General features: G+C 42.7%; 3 protein-coding genes across 3 annotated transcripts; 2 read left to right on the top strand and 1 right to left on the bottom strand.

The window, feature by feature from the left end:
* The first annotated feature begins 106 nt into the window (after nt 1–106).
* On the top strand, nt 107–3,972 carry gpr157 (G protein-coupled receptor 157). Its single transcript, XM_028409448.1, has 4 exons — nt 107–741; nt 2,210–2,423; nt 2,647–2,841; nt 3,286–3,972. The coding sequence occupies exons 1-4, from the start codon at nt 365–367 to the stop codon at nt 3,496–3,498; spliced, it is 999 nt and encodes a 332-aa protein (XP_028265249.1). The 5' UTR covers nt 107–364; the 3' UTR covers nt 3,499–3,972.
* A 4,678-nt stretch (nt 3,973–8,650) lies between these two features.
* slc2a5 (solute carrier family 2 member 5) lies at nt 8,651–14,343 on the top strand. The gene is made up of 13 exons (XM_028409440.1): nt 8,651–8,669; nt 8,766–8,830; nt 8,918–9,016; nt 9,093–9,253; nt 9,331–9,455; nt 9,534–9,686; nt 9,771–9,896; nt 9,980–10,167; nt 10,650–10,760; nt 10,842–10,943; nt 12,132–12,207; nt 12,400–12,527; nt 13,876–14,343. The coding sequence occupies exons 1-13, from the start codon at nt 8,651–8,653 to the stop codon at nt 14,098–14,100; spliced, it is 1,578 nt and encodes a 525-aa protein (XP_028265241.1). The 3' UTR covers nt 14,101–14,343.
* ca6 (carbonic anhydrase VI) lies at nt 14,319–18,482 on the bottom strand. The gene is made up of 10 exons (XM_028409447.1): nt 18,156–18,482; nt 17,444–17,623; nt 17,213–17,361; nt 16,815–16,910; nt 16,016–16,082; nt 15,771–15,928; nt 15,554–15,680; nt 15,357–15,440; nt 15,247–15,279; nt 14,319–15,161 (listed from the first exon to the last, which is right to left on the bottom strand). The coding sequence occupies exons 1-10, from the start codon at nt 18,247–18,249 to the stop codon at nt 14,527–14,529; spliced, it is 1,623 nt and encodes a 540-aa protein (XP_028265248.1). The 5' UTR covers nt 18,250–18,482; the 3' UTR covers nt 14,319–14,526.
* Between the last annotated feature and the right edge of the window lie 3,212 nt (nt 18,483–21,694).

A 21,694-nucleotide genomic window follows, 5' to 3' on the forward strand; every position in this document is an offset into this window, starting at 1 on the left:
GGGCAAAGAACGTTTCGACATGCCGTCATGTGTGCTTGTGACAAACTCCGGTGCCATAGCTGCACCAGGGTCACACAGGCAGAAACAATCACAGCCAAAAATACAGCTGACTTCCTCTTTGGGTTCCGGTTGGTGCAACGAGGAGTCGGAGGAGCGCAGGCGGAGGGGAGGGCTCAAACTCTGGCACAAACTTGTGTTTGGTTCCCCTGAAGTTTGTGAAGTCACGCGTCTCGGCAGGAGTGTGCGTAATACGCGTAGCGTTGGTTTAAGTGACCATATTGTTTTGCGCCGTAAAGGAGAGGCCGCCCGCATGAAGAGTGTTTGCTGGCTGTCGTGACGGTGAGAAACCTCCTCACAGTGAACGATGGCAGGCGGGAATCAGACGGAGGTGTACTTCTTTGAGCAGGTGGTCGTGTTGTGTTCGTGCGCGCTCTCGTTCCTGGGTTCCTCTCTGATCGTCCTCACCTTCATTATCTGGTCAGACCTGAGGACGACTCCCAGGAAGCTGCTGGTTTTCCTCTCCGTGGCGGACTGGCTGTCCGCCGTCTCCTACGCCTTCGGGGTGTGGAGAGTGTTTCGCTACGACTCCGTGGACTGCGTGGTGCAGGGAGCCATATCCACTTTCGCCAACACCAGCTCCTTCTTCTGGACCGTGGCCATCGCTGTCTACCTGTACGTCTTCATCGTGAGGTCCAGCCGGAGAGTCGCTGACAGCCTGGTGTTGTTTTTCCACCTTGTCAGGTGAGCTTCCTGCAGGCTGGTGTAAATAAACGGACGTAAGTGGGACGCGCAGGTGATGGTTGACCTTTGCCCCTAAGCATCTTGGGATTTTTGTCTGGTTATCCCAAAACTGAATTTAGAAAAATATCCTTTTTTTTGACAAAAACATCCTACACTTCACCTTCCTGCTTCACAGTTTGTTTAATACAGGGCTGGACTCAGACATGTCACATTCATTTTCTCCACGAACAACATTTACAAAGACTGAACACCAGCCTATGTGCTCCTGTGATAAGCCAGTTGTTTACATAGTAACCCTGTCAGGGGGATTATAAGGAGTACATAAGTGTGCTTAGATCCCACTGGGGTAGTGATGTTTCCGAATAATAACTCGGTCCAAATTAAACCCTTTAATATGTGTTCATGTTCAACATAAAGGCACAAACTCAGACATTTATACTGTTCCTCTGGATCATGCTTGGCTTGATGGTGCAGTAAATAAAATATAAATGGACAGATTTCATATGAAGTTATGTGGTCCCATGTTTATGGGTAGATTTTGGAGACAGTCAAAAATGACATAACAGAAAATGTTACACAGTTTTGTGTGTGTGTGTGCGTGTGAGAGAGAATCTTATTATGAAGCTGTTTCCTCAAGAGGTTTTTAAATAACAACACTGGAATATCAGCAACAAAAAGCAACAACAACAAAAAGATACAAATTATTTTTAGTTTAGATTTTCACATTTAAGCAGTTTAGATTTACAAATAATGCTCCCTACGGTGATAGAAATTATTATTATTATGGCTGAGGAGCAGACTGTTGTTGTTATTGATGGAGGGCAGTAAAAACCTCATCCAGCCATGCATCTATTTAAACATCAGCAGCCACTTGTTTACCGTAAGCTACGCTGTACTCTGAAGGCTCTGCTTCGGCACATATCTTTGATCCTTTGTGTCACTTTCCTTCTGCACACTAACGAACCGTCCATGTTAATTTTGGAGATGTGTGGAGGGAGTGGATTGGCTGTGTATTTCATCTATTTTTGGACTTTTTTTTCGCCCTTGGGTACGCCTCGCCGTAGTCTCTGGTTGTCATTCTGATTTTATTTCTGTGAGCTCTCAAATGTTGCTTTGTACAAGAGAAGCATTCATGGGGGTTTGTAGTCATAACACACACACACTGCCTGGCCTTAAGCGTTATGGTATTTATATGGTATCTCCCATGTGTTACTAAGGACATACAGTACAGTGTTCTTTTGAGTATAGTGTAAAAGATGAAATGCTACAAAGGGGAAGAGAACTCTCATTTTATGGTTTAATGATGTACAGAGCTAAGTCTCTGTTATGACCTATACAACACACACACAACCCTCAGGATAATCTATCACATGGTGTCACATGTCTCTGCAGTATTTGTGGGTGTTTAGACCCACTGAACATTTACCTCGGTGGAGATGTTTATTCTGTGTGTGTGTTTGTGTTGCAGCTGGGGAGTCCCTCTGGCCATCACTGTTACAGCCGTGTTACTCAATAAGATCGGTTACGATGCATCACAGGTGTCGGTGGGCTGGTGCTGGGTCAGGATCAACGCTCAGGACCGGGTCCTGTGGATGCTGCTGACTGGAAAGATCTGGGAGTTCCTGGCTTACCTCACACTCCCCATTCTTTACATCCTCATCAAGAGGCATATACACATAGCGGTGAGGCCTCATTTATCACTTCTGTGTGTGCACAGTTTGGGGCTTGAACTACTTAATTACTTGAATTAAAACATTAGTGTGGTATCAAAATACACAAACCGGTGGATAATTATAAATGTTTTCTAAATAAGTTCAGTGAGGACATCACCTCAGCATTCATCTTCATCCTGCTTGGCAGCAGCAGTTATCTGTTCCAACCAAACACGTTCTCTGTCTGACGCAGCATGCAGCCCTGTCTGAGTACCGTCCCATCTTGGGCAACAGGCCTCCATCACACTCCTTCTCCTCCATGGCTGACATGAAGCTAACACTCATCCCCATCATCTTCATCGTCCTGCGCATTTGGAGCACCGTGCGCTTCATACTGCTGCTGGTGGACTCACCAGTCAGACAGAATCCAGTGCTGGTCACTCTACACGTGAGTTTATAGTTTAAAACAGTAGAGCATGTCTAATTTTTTTACTGCTTTAATCTGTAGTTTTCTTTATATAAAAGTATATATAAATTTGAATATATATAATATATAAAAGTATATAAAAAATGCATCATCATCATCGTGTGTGTGTGCTTGTGTGTGTGGTAACACTAGCTGAAGTGAGGCATGAGGGTTTAACATTTTTTTCCATTAATTAAAAAGTAACTTTTCATTTTTTTTAAATAAAATGGCCACAAAATGTGCAGAATATGAAATACAATATTTAGGATGAAGATTTCTTTAAGGCTTTATGACATATTGCTGCTGCAAGTGTGTGTAAAATACTATATAATATTATTACACATAATATGCATTTGTATTTAAACCCATAAAAAGCACATTGTATCATTATTCACTATTGAAAGTATCTGTGTTTCGACCCAACAGGGTATCGGCAACACCTCACAGGGAGCAGCTAACTGCATCATGTTTGTGCTGTTTACTCAGCCGATCCGCTCTCGCCTCTGCAGCGCGATCTGCTGCTGCTCCAAATGCAGAGCAGAGGTGCAGCAGCACTCTCAGGATAGCCGGGTACCAGGACAGGACACATCCACCCAGAGAGAGGAAAACGGCTCCAACCGAGTGCCTGCTGATAGATGACACTTCAGCCTGTGCATGGGAAGGTACACAGAGGTTGACCTGAAGGGATGAGTGAGGGTGTCCACTTTACATTAAGCCTCATTACAGCAAGTGCCTGCAGTAAAGGTTGCTGAACTTGCACGCCTCTGTCACATGTTTGCACATTGGGTGATGGGATGATGCTGACTGGCTCTATGCCGCACCTAACGTTTAGGTTAGGTTGTTCTTTGATCAGACCTCCTGTTTCTTTTATTTGCTTTTATAGGTACACTCCAAGCAGGACAGTTACACTGCTGTATTTATCATGTACTGTTCTTAAGTTATCACTGTGAATTCATATTTTTATAGTATTCATTATTTTTGTTTGCTGTACAGTTACATTGGAAATACTATATATTTTCAATGTTAGTTTATTTTTAATTCTTAGTTTTCTCTCAGTGTTTATTTAAACACTTGCACAAGATGTACATTAAAATTTATATCGTGTTCCCATGATGCTCAGAGTGTATCAGATAGTATTTCCTCTGCTGTCTTTAACTTGTTTTTTATAAACCTGTTGATTCTTGCCTAATCTGGTTGCAACATTTCTCATGCAGCAGTTACAAAAGGCCATCAGCCGCGTGTGTGTCACCAAAATTTATAATCATTGTTGTCATTGTGGTCAGTTGGTGCATGACTTATCATCACATGTTCTGCTTCCTCCTTGAAACCTGAGCCGCACTTCTCCTTTGACCCCTGCTCCTGGTGGCTGCTGTTTGCCATGCTGAGCTACAGGCTGAGCACATACCAAACAGGAACGAGTGAACTCACTGAACCTCATCACACCAACCTGCTGTATGACCACATTCCCCCTTTTTGCTCTTTTAAATGTTGCTCCAAAGGTTGAAGCGGTTGTGGCCTGTGCAAACAACACTGCTGTCTCAGAGCAGTTAGTTCTCATACATTAATCCTAGTTCTGCTGTTTATTCTGCAAATATTTAAAGCATAAATAGACAGTTTGAAGGTTTACCTACCATCTAATTTGATCTGTGGTCTAAAGTAATGGGACACGGTGCAGAGTTCTTTCTCTCAGACCATTAGCTGCAGTGACAGCACACTGGATACCATGTCTGGGAAAATGGAGGAAGTGAATGTTGTGCTGACCACATCTAAAACCGGACAGGTTTCTGTCCTTGTGGACGGCAGAGGACACACAAAGGACCAGCTCTTACTGTATTTCCGGCAGGAATAAATCCATTGTGTCAGACCTGAGTTTTGGCTGACATTGAAACACTTAAAGAAGAGGTGTCTGCTTTCCTCTGCTGGCTTTCTGCCCATTTAATTCATTAAGTTAAAGAGTACCTCGGGGCTGTGCTATAGTACCGGGGTGACCATTCACCAGTGAAGTTAATGGGGATCATTTTTTTTCATAATGCAGGCTGTTGACTTGACTGTGTCTGCGCTTCTAGGAGCCAAATACATTGTCCAAAACAGGCAAATGGTCAGACCTTATTAACAAGATATTTAAATTAGCTGAGACAAAACAACACTTACACACATCAGAAACATTCAACACAAAAACTGACCACTGCTCTGTGTGTAAGTGAAAGTCTCAGTGAAATTAAACTTCCACTGTACGTCAAACACCTCTGTCCTGTCTGAAACACAGCATTAGCTCCACCAGCTGTTCACTGCTGGTATTACTGTGACTAAGATTTTACATGATCTAGGAATAGAAGGCATTTTGTTAAAGTAATTTAGTAAATAGTCACATTTTAACTTTTAAATTGAATTAAACCTTTTTTAATTAAATTAAATATATTTTCTTTTTAATGCACTGAGTTGTGTTACCAACCCAGCACTGTCATGTTAGTTATAGATGGGTTGGTGTCTTTTCTTAAAATCCTTTTTTTTAATAGAGGCTATATTTTCAGTAACACAGATGATACTAAATAATAGAAACATAAAACTATAGGAATATTGCAGGCCACTGTGTGAAAGTGTTTTAACTTGCTTAAAGTGGATGAAACTACTACTACAGCAGACAGCCTCAGGGACAGTGAATTGACAAACAGACTCAGCTTTGGAGAGAAGAGGTGATGCTGAACATGCAGACAAACATTAAAAAAACAGCTTCACAGATGTTTTTCTTAGGTTAGTACGACAGGAGCAGATGAATCTTTTCTCAATCTCTATCTCAGTTCATAATTAAGCCTCTCTTTGAAAGCAGCCTGCAGGCGGATCAACAATAAACATTCTATAACCTTATCATTTATTAGTTTGATTGCTGCAAAGCAATTAAACTCTTGAGATTCTATGTCTTTATTATTATTATTCGTACGTTTTTTGGCTCGGCCTATCTACAGAATGCATTGACCAATTCAAACCGTTCAAACATCAAAAGATTCAACTCATTCAGGACATTCCTAGAATCCTTCTATAATAATTAAACATATCATATTAAAAATATCAAACATTTTCCACCCTCAAATTAACATTGGAGTCAATGAGAGATCCCTTCAAAGCATGCCTTCTGGAAAATGCTACTCCACCTACAAATTTCTAAATAGAGAAACTATTCAAAGCTTAAAATACTTCAAATATATTGGTCTTCAAAACTTGTATACAGATTTTGGAAATTCTCTGTCTTCAAATGGCAGGTGATTAAAGATGAAGTGATTTTTGTGTGTATTGGGTGGAATCAGAATCAGAATTACTTTATTTATCCCAGAGGGGAAATTCTTTTTTTGTTACAGACAATAGAAATTAAAGATAAATTGAAGTATGAAATTGAAATATATAATAAATATCTAAAAACCTAGATAGCATTTAAATCCCTGAGTTGTATCTAAAGAAGAAGAAACATATTTGCTACTGTATAAAAACCTTTACATAGTGACGAGCATGACATGAATGTACCAGTATGAATGTACAGTGTCTGAGTGACTGTTACAGTTCAGTAGTTTGATTGAGATAGGCAGGAATGACTTCCTGTGTCTCTCAGTGGTGCATCGTGGGAGTCGGATTCTGTTGCTGAACGAGCTCCTGTAGCTGGTCAGCACAGTGTGGAGCGGGTAGGAGGGACAGTCCAGCATAGTCTTTATTTTGGACAACATCCTCCTCTGATACACCTCTGTCAGAGAGTCCAGGTCCTCTCCCACAACATGGCCGGCCTTCCTGATGATTCTGTTGAGTCTGTTTATGTCCCTCACCCTCAGACTGCTGCCCCAGCAGGCAACAGCTTACATGATGGCACTGGCCACCACAGACTCATAGAACATCCTCGGCATCGTCCTGCAGATGTTGAAGGACCTCAGCTGCCTCAGAAAGTAGAGGCGACTCTGGCCCTTCCTGTAAACAGGAAGTTTTCCTACAGTCCAGTTTGTGGTCCAAGTACATTCCCAGGTATTTGTACTCCTCCTCCACTAACCCCTTTGATGCTGGTAGGGGTCACTGGAGCCTTTGTCCTCCTGAGATCCACCACTAGTTCCTTTGTCACATTGAGCAGTAGGAGGTTGCTCTCGCTCAATGTGACAAAGTTATCCAGCACGGACCTGTACTCCCTCTCATCACCACCAGTAATACATCCAACCACTGCAGAGTCATCAGAGAGTTTCTGGAGGTGGCAGGTCTCTGTGCAGTAGTTGAAGTCTGTGGTGTAGAGAGTGAAGAGGAAGGGAGAGAGGAAGGTCCTCTGTGGAGCCCCGGTGTTGCTGATCAGTCTGTCTGACATACAGCTCTGTAGGCATATACTGTGGTCTGCCAGTCAGATATTCCACCATCCAGAACACCAGTGGGACATCCACCTGCATCGCTTTCAGCTTCTCAGCCAACCGGGCCGGCCTGATGGTGTCAAGAGCACTAGAAAAATCAAAAAACATGATTCTCACAGTGCTTGCCGGTTTATCGAGGTGGGTGTAGACTATGTTCAGCAGGAAGATGACAGCGTCCTCCACTCCTAGGCGGGGCTGGTAGGCAAACTGGGGGGATTAAGAAGTGATTGGACCATTGGCCGGAGCTGTTCCAGGATGAGTCTTTCCAGAGTCTTCATAATGTGTGACGTCAGAGCCACGGGCCTGTAGTACTTTAAGTCGCTGTGACGCGGTGTCTCTAAGCTGTTGAGAAGTTGAATGTTGAGAGCCAGAGTGGGCGGAATCTTTAGCAGAGTGGAGAGAGGCTGAGGAGATGCCTAAAAAAGATCTTGCTAACCTGCACTCAGGCCTGCACCGTCCATCTAACATTTTTATATCGGTTCGAGGGAACACTCGTGAGCTTTCTGACGGTGTGACTCTTAAAACTGAACACCAAACCGTTTTGCCTGTACAGCCAGCAGTTTGGGGAGAGTGCCGGTCATTCTTCCATTAAGACATAATGTAAAACCAAAAGCAGAGCAGCCATATTTTCTAACTCCAACTCGCCATCTCCACATCTTTGACAGCAAAGACATAAAAGTTGCACCGCTTTGTAGAGCAACATCTTGTGATTCTGACGGTGTCCATATTCTTTGTCTGAAGGCTTCGGTTTTGACAAAAACAGAAGTTGTTTAGACGGTGTATTTACATTGGGAGGGGGACAAAGAGAGCTGCAGTTAGGGGCAGTTGATAAACATTCAGGTTGACATGGATACAGGCAGGCAGGCAGGGCTGTTAACATGGTGACAGGCTGTAAGAAGCATACAAAGCAGCCGTATTTGTAGTCTTTATCAGATTTTAACCATTATATCTGTCATATTGATCATCCTTCAGCTGTATACTACTTTTCCACATTCAAATCACACAGCCTTAGCTTCTTACAAGCTTATGGTATTATTCCAGCCACTGACCTTTCACATGGTATATTCACAGTCTATTCATTAAGGTCAGTGACTTCATACTTTTTTGTTTTCAGCTGTGTCTCTTTCATATCTTCATAATAATAAGACATTTTCTACTTTTCAAAATAATCTTTTTAAAATTCTCTTTTTAAATTCTTAACTGTGCTTCAGCAAATTAAATTCAGTTTGCAGATTCTCCAGCAATTCAGAACAATCCTTCACATCAGCATTCAAAGCAATGCTTCAGCTGCAGCAATCAAACTTGCATTTTCTTCAGGAAATGCTTTTCTAGTTCTTTGATGACAGCTGTAGATATTATCAGCGAATAAAATATCTTCAGTGCATTTATTACTTATTCAACCTGAGAGCAGAGTCAGCAACATGAGAGCCATAACACACCGTAAACCTCTGCTTCGCTCTCTGATCTTGTGTCCAAAGGGCAGGCAGAATCCAGCGGTGCAGTAATAACACAGCTCTCTGTTATTATTGCTGAAAGTGACGAGACCAAACACAGCCATGGCGCACAATGAGGAATGGGGAAAGCCTGTGGAGAGGAGAGGGGTGAGTTACAGTTCAGGTGTCATTGTCACCATGGCAGCATTTGAAATGTTCTTCTGTACAGTGACAGTGTCTAAACTCTCCAAGCAGAGATTAACTGCAGTCCTGGCTCTGGCGACACTCATATCTGCATTTGGTTCATCCTTCCAGTATGGTTATAATGTGGCTGTAGTCAACTCACCATCACCGGTAACATGAGAGTTACATTCTGTGAAGTGATGATGATGATTTTGTTTTTCTATCAGTATTGTCCTGCTCTCTTCAGTTCATGCAGCAGTTTTATAACAGCACCTACATGGAGCGTTATGACAGGCCAATAGAGGGCAACTTCCTGACCTTGCTGTGGTCCCTGTCCGTGTCCATGTACCCTCTTGGAGGATTCTTCGGCTCTCTGATGGTGGCTCCTCTTGTCAACAGACTGGGAAGGTAAAAAGTCTCCCAGACGTTACATTTAACTCACTCTGCAACAGCTGCTTAGTACATTTTGTTGTGCTTTTCACCAGGAAAGGCACCCTCCTCTTCAATAACATCTTCTCCATCGTCCCTGCTGTGATGATGGGAGTCAGTGAGATTGCCAAGTCATATGAGATTATCATTGTGGCCAGGTTCATAGTGGGCATCTGTGCAGGTCAGATATTTGCAACCATTCACTGTGGGTCAGGCAAAAATTGTTTGATTTCATTAACACATCCTTTCCTGTCTGCAGGACTCTCGTCCAACGTGGTGCCCATGTACTTGGGCGAACTCTCCCCCAAAAACCTGAGGGGAGCCCTTGGCATCGTCCCACAGCTCTTTATCACCATTGGCATCCTCAGTGCACAAGTGCTGGGCATCAGAAACATCCTTGGCAACAGCACAAGTACTGCTTCTAGCAAATGCTTGATTTTCCTATTGTTAGAGAAACACACACATCCTTAATTACTATGCTCCTCTCTGTACCCAGGCTGGACCCTCATGCTTGGCTTGACAGGTGTTCCTGCGCTTATTGAGCTCCTGTTGCTGCCCTTCTTCCCAGAGAGCCCCAGGTACATGCTTATCCAGAGGGGAGATGAAAAAACAGCAAGGAAAGGCAAGTAATTGCGTTTTATGATACTAATAAAAGAGACAAAAGTGAATGGTGGGTTATTGTTGTCTTTATTTTGCCCACCTCAGCGCTACAGCGTCTGCGCGGCTGGCATGACGTTGATGCAGAGCTGTCAGAGATGCATCTGGAGAACCAGTCAGAGAAAGCAGAGGGTCACCTGACCGTGCTCTCCCTGCTGTCCCAGCGCTCTCTTCGCTGGCAGCTGGTCTCCATCATCATCATGAACATGGGCCAGCAGCTGTCTGGGGTCAATGCGGTGAGACGTGCCTGTTGAGTTGTCCTTGTCCCTCATGCACTGACGCCCTCACAGACTCAGATAGAACAACAGATTAGTGCATATTGTTGAATCTAATGTGCAAAGCCTCAGAACACTGCTGTGGGTTCATCCAGTCAGTTCTAGCCACAGTACTGTTGACCTTTCTCCTTATATGAAAGTTGTTATATTAGTTTTTGGCCTAATGTATACAAGGATGAGTTAAACAGCTTTCATTACATGCATGTGGTGTTTATCTGTTTTGTGCTTAAAGTAAAAGTCAATGTCTTTTCAGTATTTCTGTTTTGTGTAATTGAAATAGAGGTCAGACAGAGAGGTCATCTGCTTCCTCCATTTCACAGATGTATCACCCAAAGAAATCCACGAGTACAGGGAGTGGAGTAGAAGTAGAGATGAAGTAGGAGCTCAGTCAGCTCTGTTCTCAAATTATAACTAACCCATAATGCATTTCTCTTCCATCTCAGATCTACTACTATGCTGACAGCATATATGCCACTGCAGGAGTCGAGCCAAATGACATCCAGTACGTCACAGTGGGAACAGGTGCAGTGAATGTCGTAATGACCATCGCTGCTGTAGGTACCAGGTTAAAGTCTGCAATATGATGTTTGATGAGCGGTAAGAAATAGCTCTGAGCAGGAAGTTTGTCATTGTAGGTCTTCATCGTTGAGTCCTCAGGCCGACGGCTGCTCCTGCTGTGTGGATTTGGGATCTGCTGTGGAGCCTGTGTGCTGCTTACTGTCGCTCTCAACTTTCAGGTACCAAAAGAGCTTCAGAGGGACTTCTGACATGTTTCTCTGCTGCCCTCTAGTGGTTTATCATTATAGAAACACTCATTTGCTGAAATCAGCGTTGCAAAGCACTTTTATAACCCTTTTTATAGAATATTTATCTGTGGGAATATGACTGGATTGTAGCCACAAAGTGTGTGTTTAAGCTCTATAGCTGATGGCTTTTATATTCACTTAACATGCCCAGAACAGTATTATATCATATATATTATTAATTATAATATGTATTAATTATTTATATTACATTTATAATTATATTATATTTTAGGGCAGCAGTGGCTCAGTGGTATAGCAGGGTTGTCCGATCCCAACTCCTCCCTAAGTCATTGTTGTGTGTCCTTGGCAAGACACTTTACCCGCACTGCCTCCAGTGTACTCACTGGTGTGGCGCACCTTGCTGGTCATTGTATGACACTGCTTGACACAGCCTTAAACAATTTCCCTCTAGGATTATTAAAGTATCTAAAATAAAAAAATATCAGTCAATCAGAGCTGCTTGTACCTCTAAGAACACAAATCCGGAGTCCACCCTCTCAAGGTTTGTCTTGAAGCAGTATGGGCCTGTTTCCCATGTTAGTTAGTTTATAGTTTTTACACCGTAAAGATGCAGGAAAACAAGATGACATCAATACTGTTACATTCTCACTGCCACACATACTGCACTTTGTCATGCTTCGTCAATATCTAACATAAAAATAAAGTAGATTTATTGTTTGTTTGTTTTGTGTCAAACACAAAAAAGCTTCAGGCAGGAGGGTTATAAATGTGAAGGTTACTAATTTGTTTATGATGATAATTAGTTTGATTGCTGCAAAGCAGTTTTATTTTTAATTAGCCATGAAGCTAACAAAAAATCATCAGAACAAACTATCACTGTGCCAGAATTTACCATCCTGTAATAACAGTATACATCTGCAGTTCTAGCCATGGTCCTGGAACATAAAAAGATGAGTTGGCATACTCTGCTTGCTGAGGTCTTGAGATATTTGGGACATAAAACCAGAGCTGAGAAAGACTGACTATTAAACAGAACCACAAAACCAGCACTGCCATCCTGCAGTCCCACAATCTCACCTGGATTCACCTAGTTCAGACAGGTGTCATAGTAAAGAAAAGACATTATTCATGCTCTCTGCTGCGTGTTTGTGTTGACAGGAGACTGTGACGTGGATGCCCTACATCAGCATCACCTGTGTCATCATCTACGTCATAGGACATGCCATAGGACCCAGTGAGTCTGAACCCACCTGTGGTTCTTCATGCACATACTGATTACACCAGGGAGCCATTAGCTCAAGTGTTGTTTGGATGAGACCAGACATGTAATCGGTTGTTTGAGACATGAGCTTTCCTTGCTTTGACCCTGAAGAGGAGTGATAATTCGCCGTGAGTGGTTGTGGTTAACCACATCTGTGCTCCACAGGTCCCATTCCTTATGTGGTGACCACTGAGATGTTCAGGCAGTCAGCCAGGCCTGCAGCCTTCATGGTTGCAGGCTCTGTCCACTGGCTGTCCAACTTCACTGTGGGCCTTGTCTTCCCATTTCTAGAGGTGAGACACACGATTCACACACACTCACACTTACACATGTAACCAGTTATAGGCATTTTTGAGTGTAAGCAGGGAGAAGATTCAGTCATTTACTCCACATAATCTCTGTAATCTGATAATTTATACTGCTCATGCTGTAGTTAGATTACTTTATGTCATATTCAGCTGACACCTATGTTAGCATTGGCTGAAGTACAAGTATGTTGTAATGTCTTTGAATTCTTGTTAAATTGCCTAAAGCAATATTGAGACATTTAGGGGTTTTGCCAAGTCTCAGACAACAGTGATATCACTACCATTGGTACAGCCTGCTTCTGTGTACTCATCTCTTTGGTAGCTCTGGCTGCATCTATCAGAGTGATATGAATCATGTCATCTATCTCTTAAGGAAGAAAAATCACTGTGTTTCTGTTCCCCATTCTTGGTATTTGTGACTCCCACTGAATGTTTTGTCAAGCTGCAGAATACAATTAAAGCTGACTGACACCTCCCTGCTGGTAAGTGCTGAAAATGTTCAGCCACCGCAGCATTTTGTGACATCTCAGCTAGGTTTGAAGATGGTGTGGAGCTGCATTAGTGAACATTGAATATCTAATTTGCACATCATGTGAAATTCATGTCATCATCCAGGCAACTGGCCTTTCTTATGTCACCAGCACAAACCTCCCCGAGCACATCACAATAATGACAGCACCAGTCAGCAGAGATGGGCTGAGAAACTGGCAGTGAAGCTTGTTGAGAGATGTGAGAATGTTCAATCTGTGCTTTGTGAGGACATCTTGTCCTGTTACTCACAGACAACACTTTATAATGTGGAAGACAGTGTACAACAAAAAAGCCCGAAGCTATTGAGTACATGAAATCCTATATCACACAGGAAGCAGAGGAGCTCCTGTCTCAACACGCTGCTGCCATCAAATTTTATACTGAGCATATAATTCTCAGTGTCAACATGTGATGTGTTGTTTCTGCACTGTTGACAACAGGGTTTCTGATGTGGATTGTGCCATTTTATTGTTTTCATCTGTCTTCTTTTCTTTTCTGTTTGCATCATGGGTTTTCTTGGAGCAGCTTGGTGACAGTTTTCTAATAGACTCAGTGGCTGAACCTCAGAGATAAACATATACTTGTCTCATGTTTACTTCCCCTCAAGTCTTCATTTTTAAACCAACAACAAAGCAGGAATGTGTTTGAGTAACTGAAACCAAAAAAACACTCATAAAAGCAGCATGCAAATAACATTTCATCTCACCTTGGGTTGCTTTCTGGCTGTTCTCTGACATATTTACAGCGTTTCATCTCGAGGACAAACAGATCACATTTCCCTCTCCTTCTTCTCCCTCCACAGAGAGGCCTGGGCTCCTACAGCTTTATCATCTTTTCCATCATCTGTCTGGCCACGCTGGTCTACATCTGGCTGGTGGTGCCAGAGACCAAGAACAAGACCTTCCTGGAGATCAGCCAGATGTTTGCTAAGAAGAACAAAGTCGAGATCAAACTGGGTGACGGCGAGCTTCCACTGAAAGAGAGCAAAGAAAGCCCGGAGGATGCCGTGAAGGTCACGGCCTTCTGAGGAAAAATGAGAGCATTGAGAGAAGAGGAAGTGTTCGCCTCAGGGTGACACGAGGGCAGCGGGAAGCCATGGACGATGTTTTAATTTAGACTGTTTTTTATTTATGTGGAATCGATGCACATCTTCATGTGTGCAGTTATGTCAGTGTTTACTGAAAATACTGCGTATACTGATTAGGGCACCTGAGTCATTCAACAAGCCACCAAGGTTTTTTTTTAAAAGTCTTTATTGATGATGCAAAGCTATGAATAAAAAACACAGCTGGAGCTGTGACATACATTTTTGCGTTAAATATGACATACAGGTGCCTGAAAGGCGTTTTATCCTTCATCACACATTCCCATAACATTTTAAATCCCCCACCATCAGCAGTGACACATTTGGTTTATTGTAGCGTTTTGCAGCAACAAAGGCAGCGGACCCTCTTCAGGAGCATCTGTACTCACTGTCCAACTGCACCCCACCATACAAACTCAGTTTGTTGGTTCCCCAGCTGAACACATTTCCCACCGCGGTGCTGTTACGCTCACATGACATCTGATCCCGGATGTCCGCCATGGTCAGCACATAGTCCCACACGTTGACGTCGGTCATCTTACCCACGAAGCCGTCCTCATTGGAGATTCCAAGTAACCCATCCTGGTCTTTGCCCAGAATGAATACGCCACCTGGGTTGATTGTGTAACCACTTCTCAGGTGCCGCTGCTCTCCAACCATACCGTTAATCCAGAGGTCCAGACCGCCAGACTGGGATGACCAGGTGACACAGTAGTTTGCCCAGTCGTGGGGCCGGAAGTTATGCGGCAGGTTGATGAACTCGTTGCCAATCCAGACACCAACTTCTTTAGCATCTCTGTCTTCGCCGATGGTGATCATCAGCTCGTTGTCTTTGCCATTGCTGGAGTAAGAAACGATAGTGTGGATTCCCTCGATCTGAGGCAGGACATGCATGCAGACAGTGAAGGAGTCCAGGTCCATAGGATGAGTGAGGCGGGCCAAAGCGTAACCACCTGTATTTTTCTCCGGGAAGTTGAGCACCAAGGGAAACAGACCCCGAGGTTCTGAGGAGGATGGTAAATTATCATCAGGCTGCAAAAGAGAAACATCTATCTGCTGTCTCAAATCAGAAATCTCAAAAGCACTCACCATAACTTGTCGGCCTAGAGTTACGAAGTCCACCTAAAGAGACAAACAATGCAGAGTAAATACAGTACAAAGACTCTCGTTTGATATATAGCCTTGTTTAGCTCAATCACCTGAAAGAACGCTCTTTCCAAGAGTCGTAATCAGACCCTCAATCTTCAGGAGCTTTGATTCAATTTCATCTTGACGACAGAATGCTGACAAACACAGTAAAGTGAAAGAAAATGTCAAAGTTTAGATTAGTAAGAAAGCCCCACATCAGTTCTATGAAATAAACGACAATGCCAGGGTTGTGTAATAAGTTACACACTTCCTTTCCCAAGGCGTGGCAGAAAAGAGGTTTCCACTACTCGGTCATTGAGGGGCTGAGCTATGCGGTAGTCGTTCCACAGAGTCTTGTTGTCTATGTCCATTAGAGTACTTTCCAGTTTCCTGATCTGGATGGGGTAGCACACAACACAATATTCAATTGTATTCTCTATAAGAGGATCTTAATGTTGCACCCTCATCAGTTTTAATTTCTCTACCTGGTTATGTGAAAGAGTGATGGGTGTGTCGAACACGGTCCAGAGGATGCTCTCGTAGCATGGCGGTGTGGTGAGGGACCCCTCATACCTGAAGAAATGGTTGAGGTTCTCTGGGAGCATGGATCGCACATCGATACTGGATATGTTCATGGACTGACCTGACAGGGTTACACATCACACTCAAACACTCAGCCAAGGATCAGTTAAAGGTAGATATCTGTCCTCCTGATGTGCATGTAACTTACCTGCGTACTTGATTTTGTGCAGGTTTGCAATAAAATCACTATAGTACGTGTTCTCAAAATGGCCGTCCTGAAAAAACAAACAAAAACAAACCTGTGTCAAACTAAAAAACACTTCACTATCTTTCTGACAAACTGCAACTTTCTTGACTTTATCATATAAAATTATCTTTTAAATGTGTAATTAGCAGCACATTTCAAACTGGTCCCAGGGGACGGTCTCAGAGCTGCAGCCCACAGGCCATCAACTAGTCTGGCCATTTATGTTTCTTTCCCCATCTGACTTCTATTGAGTCATACTACTGCAACCCCAGATTTCAGAAATGTACATCATGTAGAAATTATGGCAAAAACTATGTAAAGTAAAACCAAAGTTGTAATTAAGACATCTGCCTTCAATAAATCTGATTTGACTCTAAGTGTCTAAATGAGTTTGTCCAATCAGGACTGCCTCTGTGGATGCCAGCGGTGGCGTTGCTGCAGCGATGACCTCTCAGAGGAAAGGAAGGGAAGTGTCAGTGCAGCCCCCTCTGGAAACAGGCACTCATTCAACATGTAAGCGTGCTCTGATGACTGAATGGAGCTTTTAAGCCGACAGGATGACCAAAACAAAGTGTGATACTCTTCAAAGGCTTCTGGATCACTTGACAAATGATGCATTTTTCACTACAAAGGTTTTCTAAACTTCCCACCAGAGAACTAACAATCATATTTCTGCAACGCAGGTGAGACCCTGTGTAAATCTTGAATGGACTGATGTTCAGACAAAGCCGAGAGGAAGAGGTAGTTGTGGCTCACGTACATCGTAGATAAAGGCGAGTACAGCCAGTCCGTCTGGCTTATCTCTGGCCTCAGTGAAGCTCTTGTACTTGTCAGAATTGTAATGGACAACATGGAGCTGGAAGACAAGGCGGAAACACAGGATGTTAGATGTTAGAAGGACCTTCAATTCAAAGGGAAAATCCACCAAGTGTGTTAAATTCACTTTAAAAAATATTTACTGAGGAACAAAATATTTGGTTAATTTGAATGAAGCCGCTCAAAACTTTAGTTGCCTGGAGTGAGTCAGTAGTTCTGGTACTTATCTGATTCTTCTAAGAAAATGTGGTTCAGTGAGTGGGAGTATAATCATAACAGATGCTTTCTGTGTGTTAATTTTGAGGTTTGTCATCAGTGCAGTGTTCCTACTTAGAAACCAACCTCTGCCATGTAACGGATTCCATCTATAGTGTGCTCTGCTCCGCTGGCCTCCAAGTCCCAGCCGCCCCAGTGTAGGTGCATCTGAACAGCTGTGTACTTTCCTGGGAGGCCCCCGGTGATCACCATACTGGGTGGAAGGTCGATTTGAACTGATGGAGAGATTAAAGATCACATATCAGAGTTGCTTACAGTTCTTTGAGTATTTAGTTAGTTCCATCACACGTCTCTTACCGGAGTGCCCGTTGTTGGACATGAGGAAATTCCCTTTCTGGGCATCATAGCCGGTGAGCTCCAGCGATGACATGTCTGGGTTGTACCTCACGTTGCGCCGTTGGATATCAATTGGGGACTGTTTCTTACCGCCGCAGGCAGGGTACTTGGTTGGCCAGTGCATTTGGTCCAAAGCTCCCTCTATAAGGAAAAATGGCGATAATTATTTTCTCTTTTACTGAGATAAATAGTGCTGAGTGACACTTGGGTCCGGACTGTTCGTAGGGGATAAAAACAGGTCGACGCACACAGGACTCGTTCTGCAGGATGCTGTTGTGCTTTTTCTCATAGTGTATATTCACTCCTCTTATATTTACGCCCTGTTTAGACCAAATAATGTCTCACTGTGACTGTCTTCACAGGACCCTGCTGTAACCACAGTCTGACAGCGGTTAGTCGAAAAGTATTTCACCAAACCAGAGCGCGTTCACTCACAAAACTCACTAATGAGTGTCGAACTACCCAGCAAAGCTCTTTCTTGAGTTTCTAACTTGAAAAAAAGTTCATCTTATTCACGGATTCGCTGCGTAAAAGCTGTCAGAAATAACCCATATTGAACGTGTCGCCGCGCGCGTTTTACGCACGATCCAAGTTGAAAAGTTACATTTTGGTGTTTTTTGCGTGTAACAAATATTTCCATATAACATGAAAGATGTTGTGAATAAAACCTCACCTGTGTATGTCCAGTGTATTCCATCATGAGGGATCCCAGCACTGACCACACTGACCAAAACAGCGGAGACGACAAGCGCAGAGAATCTGTCCATCGCTGCGTCACTGTTCCTTCGGGCAGGACACTGATTCCTCACAGAGGGTTATCTCTCTTATTAATACTGTGACTGAAGGGAGGTGTTGAAAGCTCTGCTAAAAACGCCCAGAACAAAACCAAAGTACCAGGAAAGCAGCTCCTACTGGTTATTTATAGCAGCCAGTCACTCTGAACAAAACAAACTGATTCCTGCTGTTAGAAATACTAAGAAAAAAGTGGGATAGTGTAGGTAGTAGAACATTATACCATGCATCACCTGCTCATGTGCACCAGTCGCAACAAGTCCAGCACTTCTACGTTAAATGCCAACTGCCAGACTCAGGGTGTGTGAGTGTGTAGCTTGCTCACCTAATTCCTGTCCTGTTCTTTGGACAGAAATTGAAAGTATTTGTTCCATATTTGAGGCTAATCCTGGTTATCTGTATGTTTGGTTGCATTGCTGTACAGTGTCTGATACAACCTGTTCTGATTCAACAGAAAAAGTCAAACAGCAGTACCAGCACAGTGTGAGCTCCCATTCATGTGTACAGTCTCAACATACAGGTAACATACATGTATAATGACTAAGACCACACAGGAAATCCAATATGGTGAATAAATCCACTCAGTGACTCATTAGGGAGGGTCAAAGATTTGTTTTTATGTCACCTGATGATGAAATTTATATATTCTCTTGTGTTGAGGCATGCGTCCATGAATACCAGAATGAATCCAAAAAATGACACATGGTCACATTTGGCTGAACAATAAATATCTATTTATCAGACAACCAAAAGGCAACACGGTAGGATGACAACTGGAAGGCTGATTTAGCAAAAAAAATGTATTTATGGGACAATATTCTTTCATCTGTGTCATATTTTTGCTGCCATGTAATAATTTCCTGAATCCAACAAAACATTTCACCTGCACTGTATTCATGTGACAACAGCTGTGTAGACACTGGGTGGTTCAGTTTACTTATGTTGTTCCTGAGTTTGTTTCAACAGGCATGTAGTGTACTGTATTTGTATGATAGTACTTTATCTAGGGAGAATATTCCAGGAAGTCACTGCACCTAGCCAGGGCTTGTAAACCTGCATTCTTTGTTTGTTTCTCTGCCTCTGTGTCTGTTTCCCTTTGTTCCCAGTCTTTATACTAACCTGAGCTATTCACCACAAGGACAGTTTAACATGGTTATAACCAAACTAGGGTTAAAAGTAGAGTAGGTGGAGTTAAGGCACAAAACTGGTCAAAGAGAGAGAGAGAGAGAGAGAGAGAGAGAGAGAGAGTCCAAATAAACTACATAAATAAACACATCCTGCCTTTACTGTGGCCTGTTCTTGGTTTTATGTGTTTGGCTATCAACACCTCAAGCCTGATAAAAAAAACCCTGTTTTAAACTAATCCAGGTGGGGGAAACAGAGCTGACCTTTATGGGTGAAGTGACAGGAGAGAGAGATTTCTACACACACAAAGACTGAGATCATTTAAAAGCCACAGATGTGGTGCCCCTGAGCACAAAACGTGTGTACACACCCGCACTTATAAATGAGCTGCTTTCTTCCTCCGTAAATCACTAGGTTTATCTTTGCCTTGAGGACGATAATAGTTTTTAAGGTCTTGGGGACTTTAATGATGTACCAGTCAGGAGTAAGCTGGTATTTAGAGCTTACATATTGTATGGCGAGCTTGACGTAAATGATTCAACTGCAAGAATTAAACAAAACTTCACTCTCTGATTATTTTTCAATTCTCAGGCAGGAACACAGCCACATGTGATGTTTTCTTTCTCTATGTAAGTATGTTGTTAATTGTGAATGAAACATCTTTAGGTGTGTGACAGAGTGTGAGCATGACTGCTTTTTTGTGTAATTCAGTTTGATTCAGGTTGTTGTGCAAAAGTCAAAGTGATAACAACCTTTGTCATTTTCTGGTGTCTTAACAACCAGATAAGAGTTCTTTCTTATCTGGTTGCTCACAGGGACCACAGTGGTTGTGTTTGCATGAGAACATCCTGGCTGTTGTTCCAGATAAAGGAACATAAAAGATCTTTATTTACTTTTTAACCTGGGTCCACTGAGCATGAAGGAGCATTCCCAGTAACACTCTGCTACCACTGCTGCACATGTTCATACCTGGAAGCTGCCCAGCACAACCACAGGCTGAGTCATTCCACAGCTCCACTGGAAGAAATGACTCTCACTTTGAGGACACACTCAAGAGAAAGGAGCTTTTTGAATCAGTGTGTGAGAAGACTTTCTCCAAGCAGGGCTCTGGGGGGACTGCCCACAGATATGCCTGCAGGTGCAGACTCCTGAATGTGGTACTAGAGTACCAAACCAGCTTTCATGTTTTTTTTCTGGCTTCCCACCCCCACAATTTTCCTGGCTTTGTAATGTAAGTCAGAGTGGGGTGGTCTGATTATGTTTGCTCACATATAGGTGCAGTTCTGTAAAGGTGTCAAATAGTAGACACATGCTAAGCTAAGCTAAGTGGCTACATGATGTAGCTTCACATTCACAGACTGACCTCACCCCACCAGGAAAATAACATGGTCACATTTTGTGGCAAATGAAAGTCTTTATGTAGATATCGCCCTCTTGTGGTCGTGTGAATAAAACACATGTGCATGCTGCTGATTTTGGTGATAGCCAAGAAAATGGCAGAGAAGTTTGCTGCACATGAAATTTTGCCTTTTATAACATAAATATGATCTTCTCACAACTATGTCCACTATTCCTCTGTGCTTGTTTGTGGACTTTTTTTTGCTACATGTTCAGTCATTTGTTTGTCATTTTTATTCACTAACAATCACCATATATGCTCTGTTGTATGTGTGACAAAGTGTTAGACATAAAAACGTTTTTTACTTGCTTGTTGTTATGTGTGTAAAATTTTGAATGCAGGACTTTTAATTGTAAAGCACTATATTTATACCTTTATACCTAACTACAATCCTCAATCTGTTTTATTCCAAATCATATGTGTAAACAATGGACAACATACATTTTTTTATTTGCTATTTACCACATGAAAATTAATTTATTAAAGGAATCATAGGGTAAATGCATTAAAGATAGATGTTCTCCTCTTGAAAAATGAAATTCCTTCTCCTTGCGTGTGCGTTGATAAAATCCGCCCACTCTTCCTCACTTCCTCGTTGCTGTCTGTTTATGTCTGGCCAGCAGATGGCGCAGTTGGGTTGAGATGAGTCCAACACTGACGGTCTCAAGGTCACTGCAGCAGGCTTTCATCACGCTGTTGCTCCTGAAGCTGTGATCTGCTGTGGATGCTGCACTCAGTCTACTGCGCAGCTGCATGAAGGATGCGCGTCAGGATGTCTGGGGGAAACCCACTACTCATCCAAGTAACCAGTGCAGACACTATTTGATCCATATAACAGTGTAAAGTACAAGTATACCATTTATTATATAATATATAATATTATAAATAAGTAAAAA

Source organism: Parambassis ranga, chromosome 7 (genome assembly GCF_900634625.1).
Source record: "Parambassis ranga chromosome 7, fParRan2.1, whole genome shotgun sequence".
Taxonomy (NCBI): domain Eukaryota; kingdom Metazoa; phylum Chordata; class Actinopteri; family Ambassidae; genus Parambassis; species Parambassis ranga.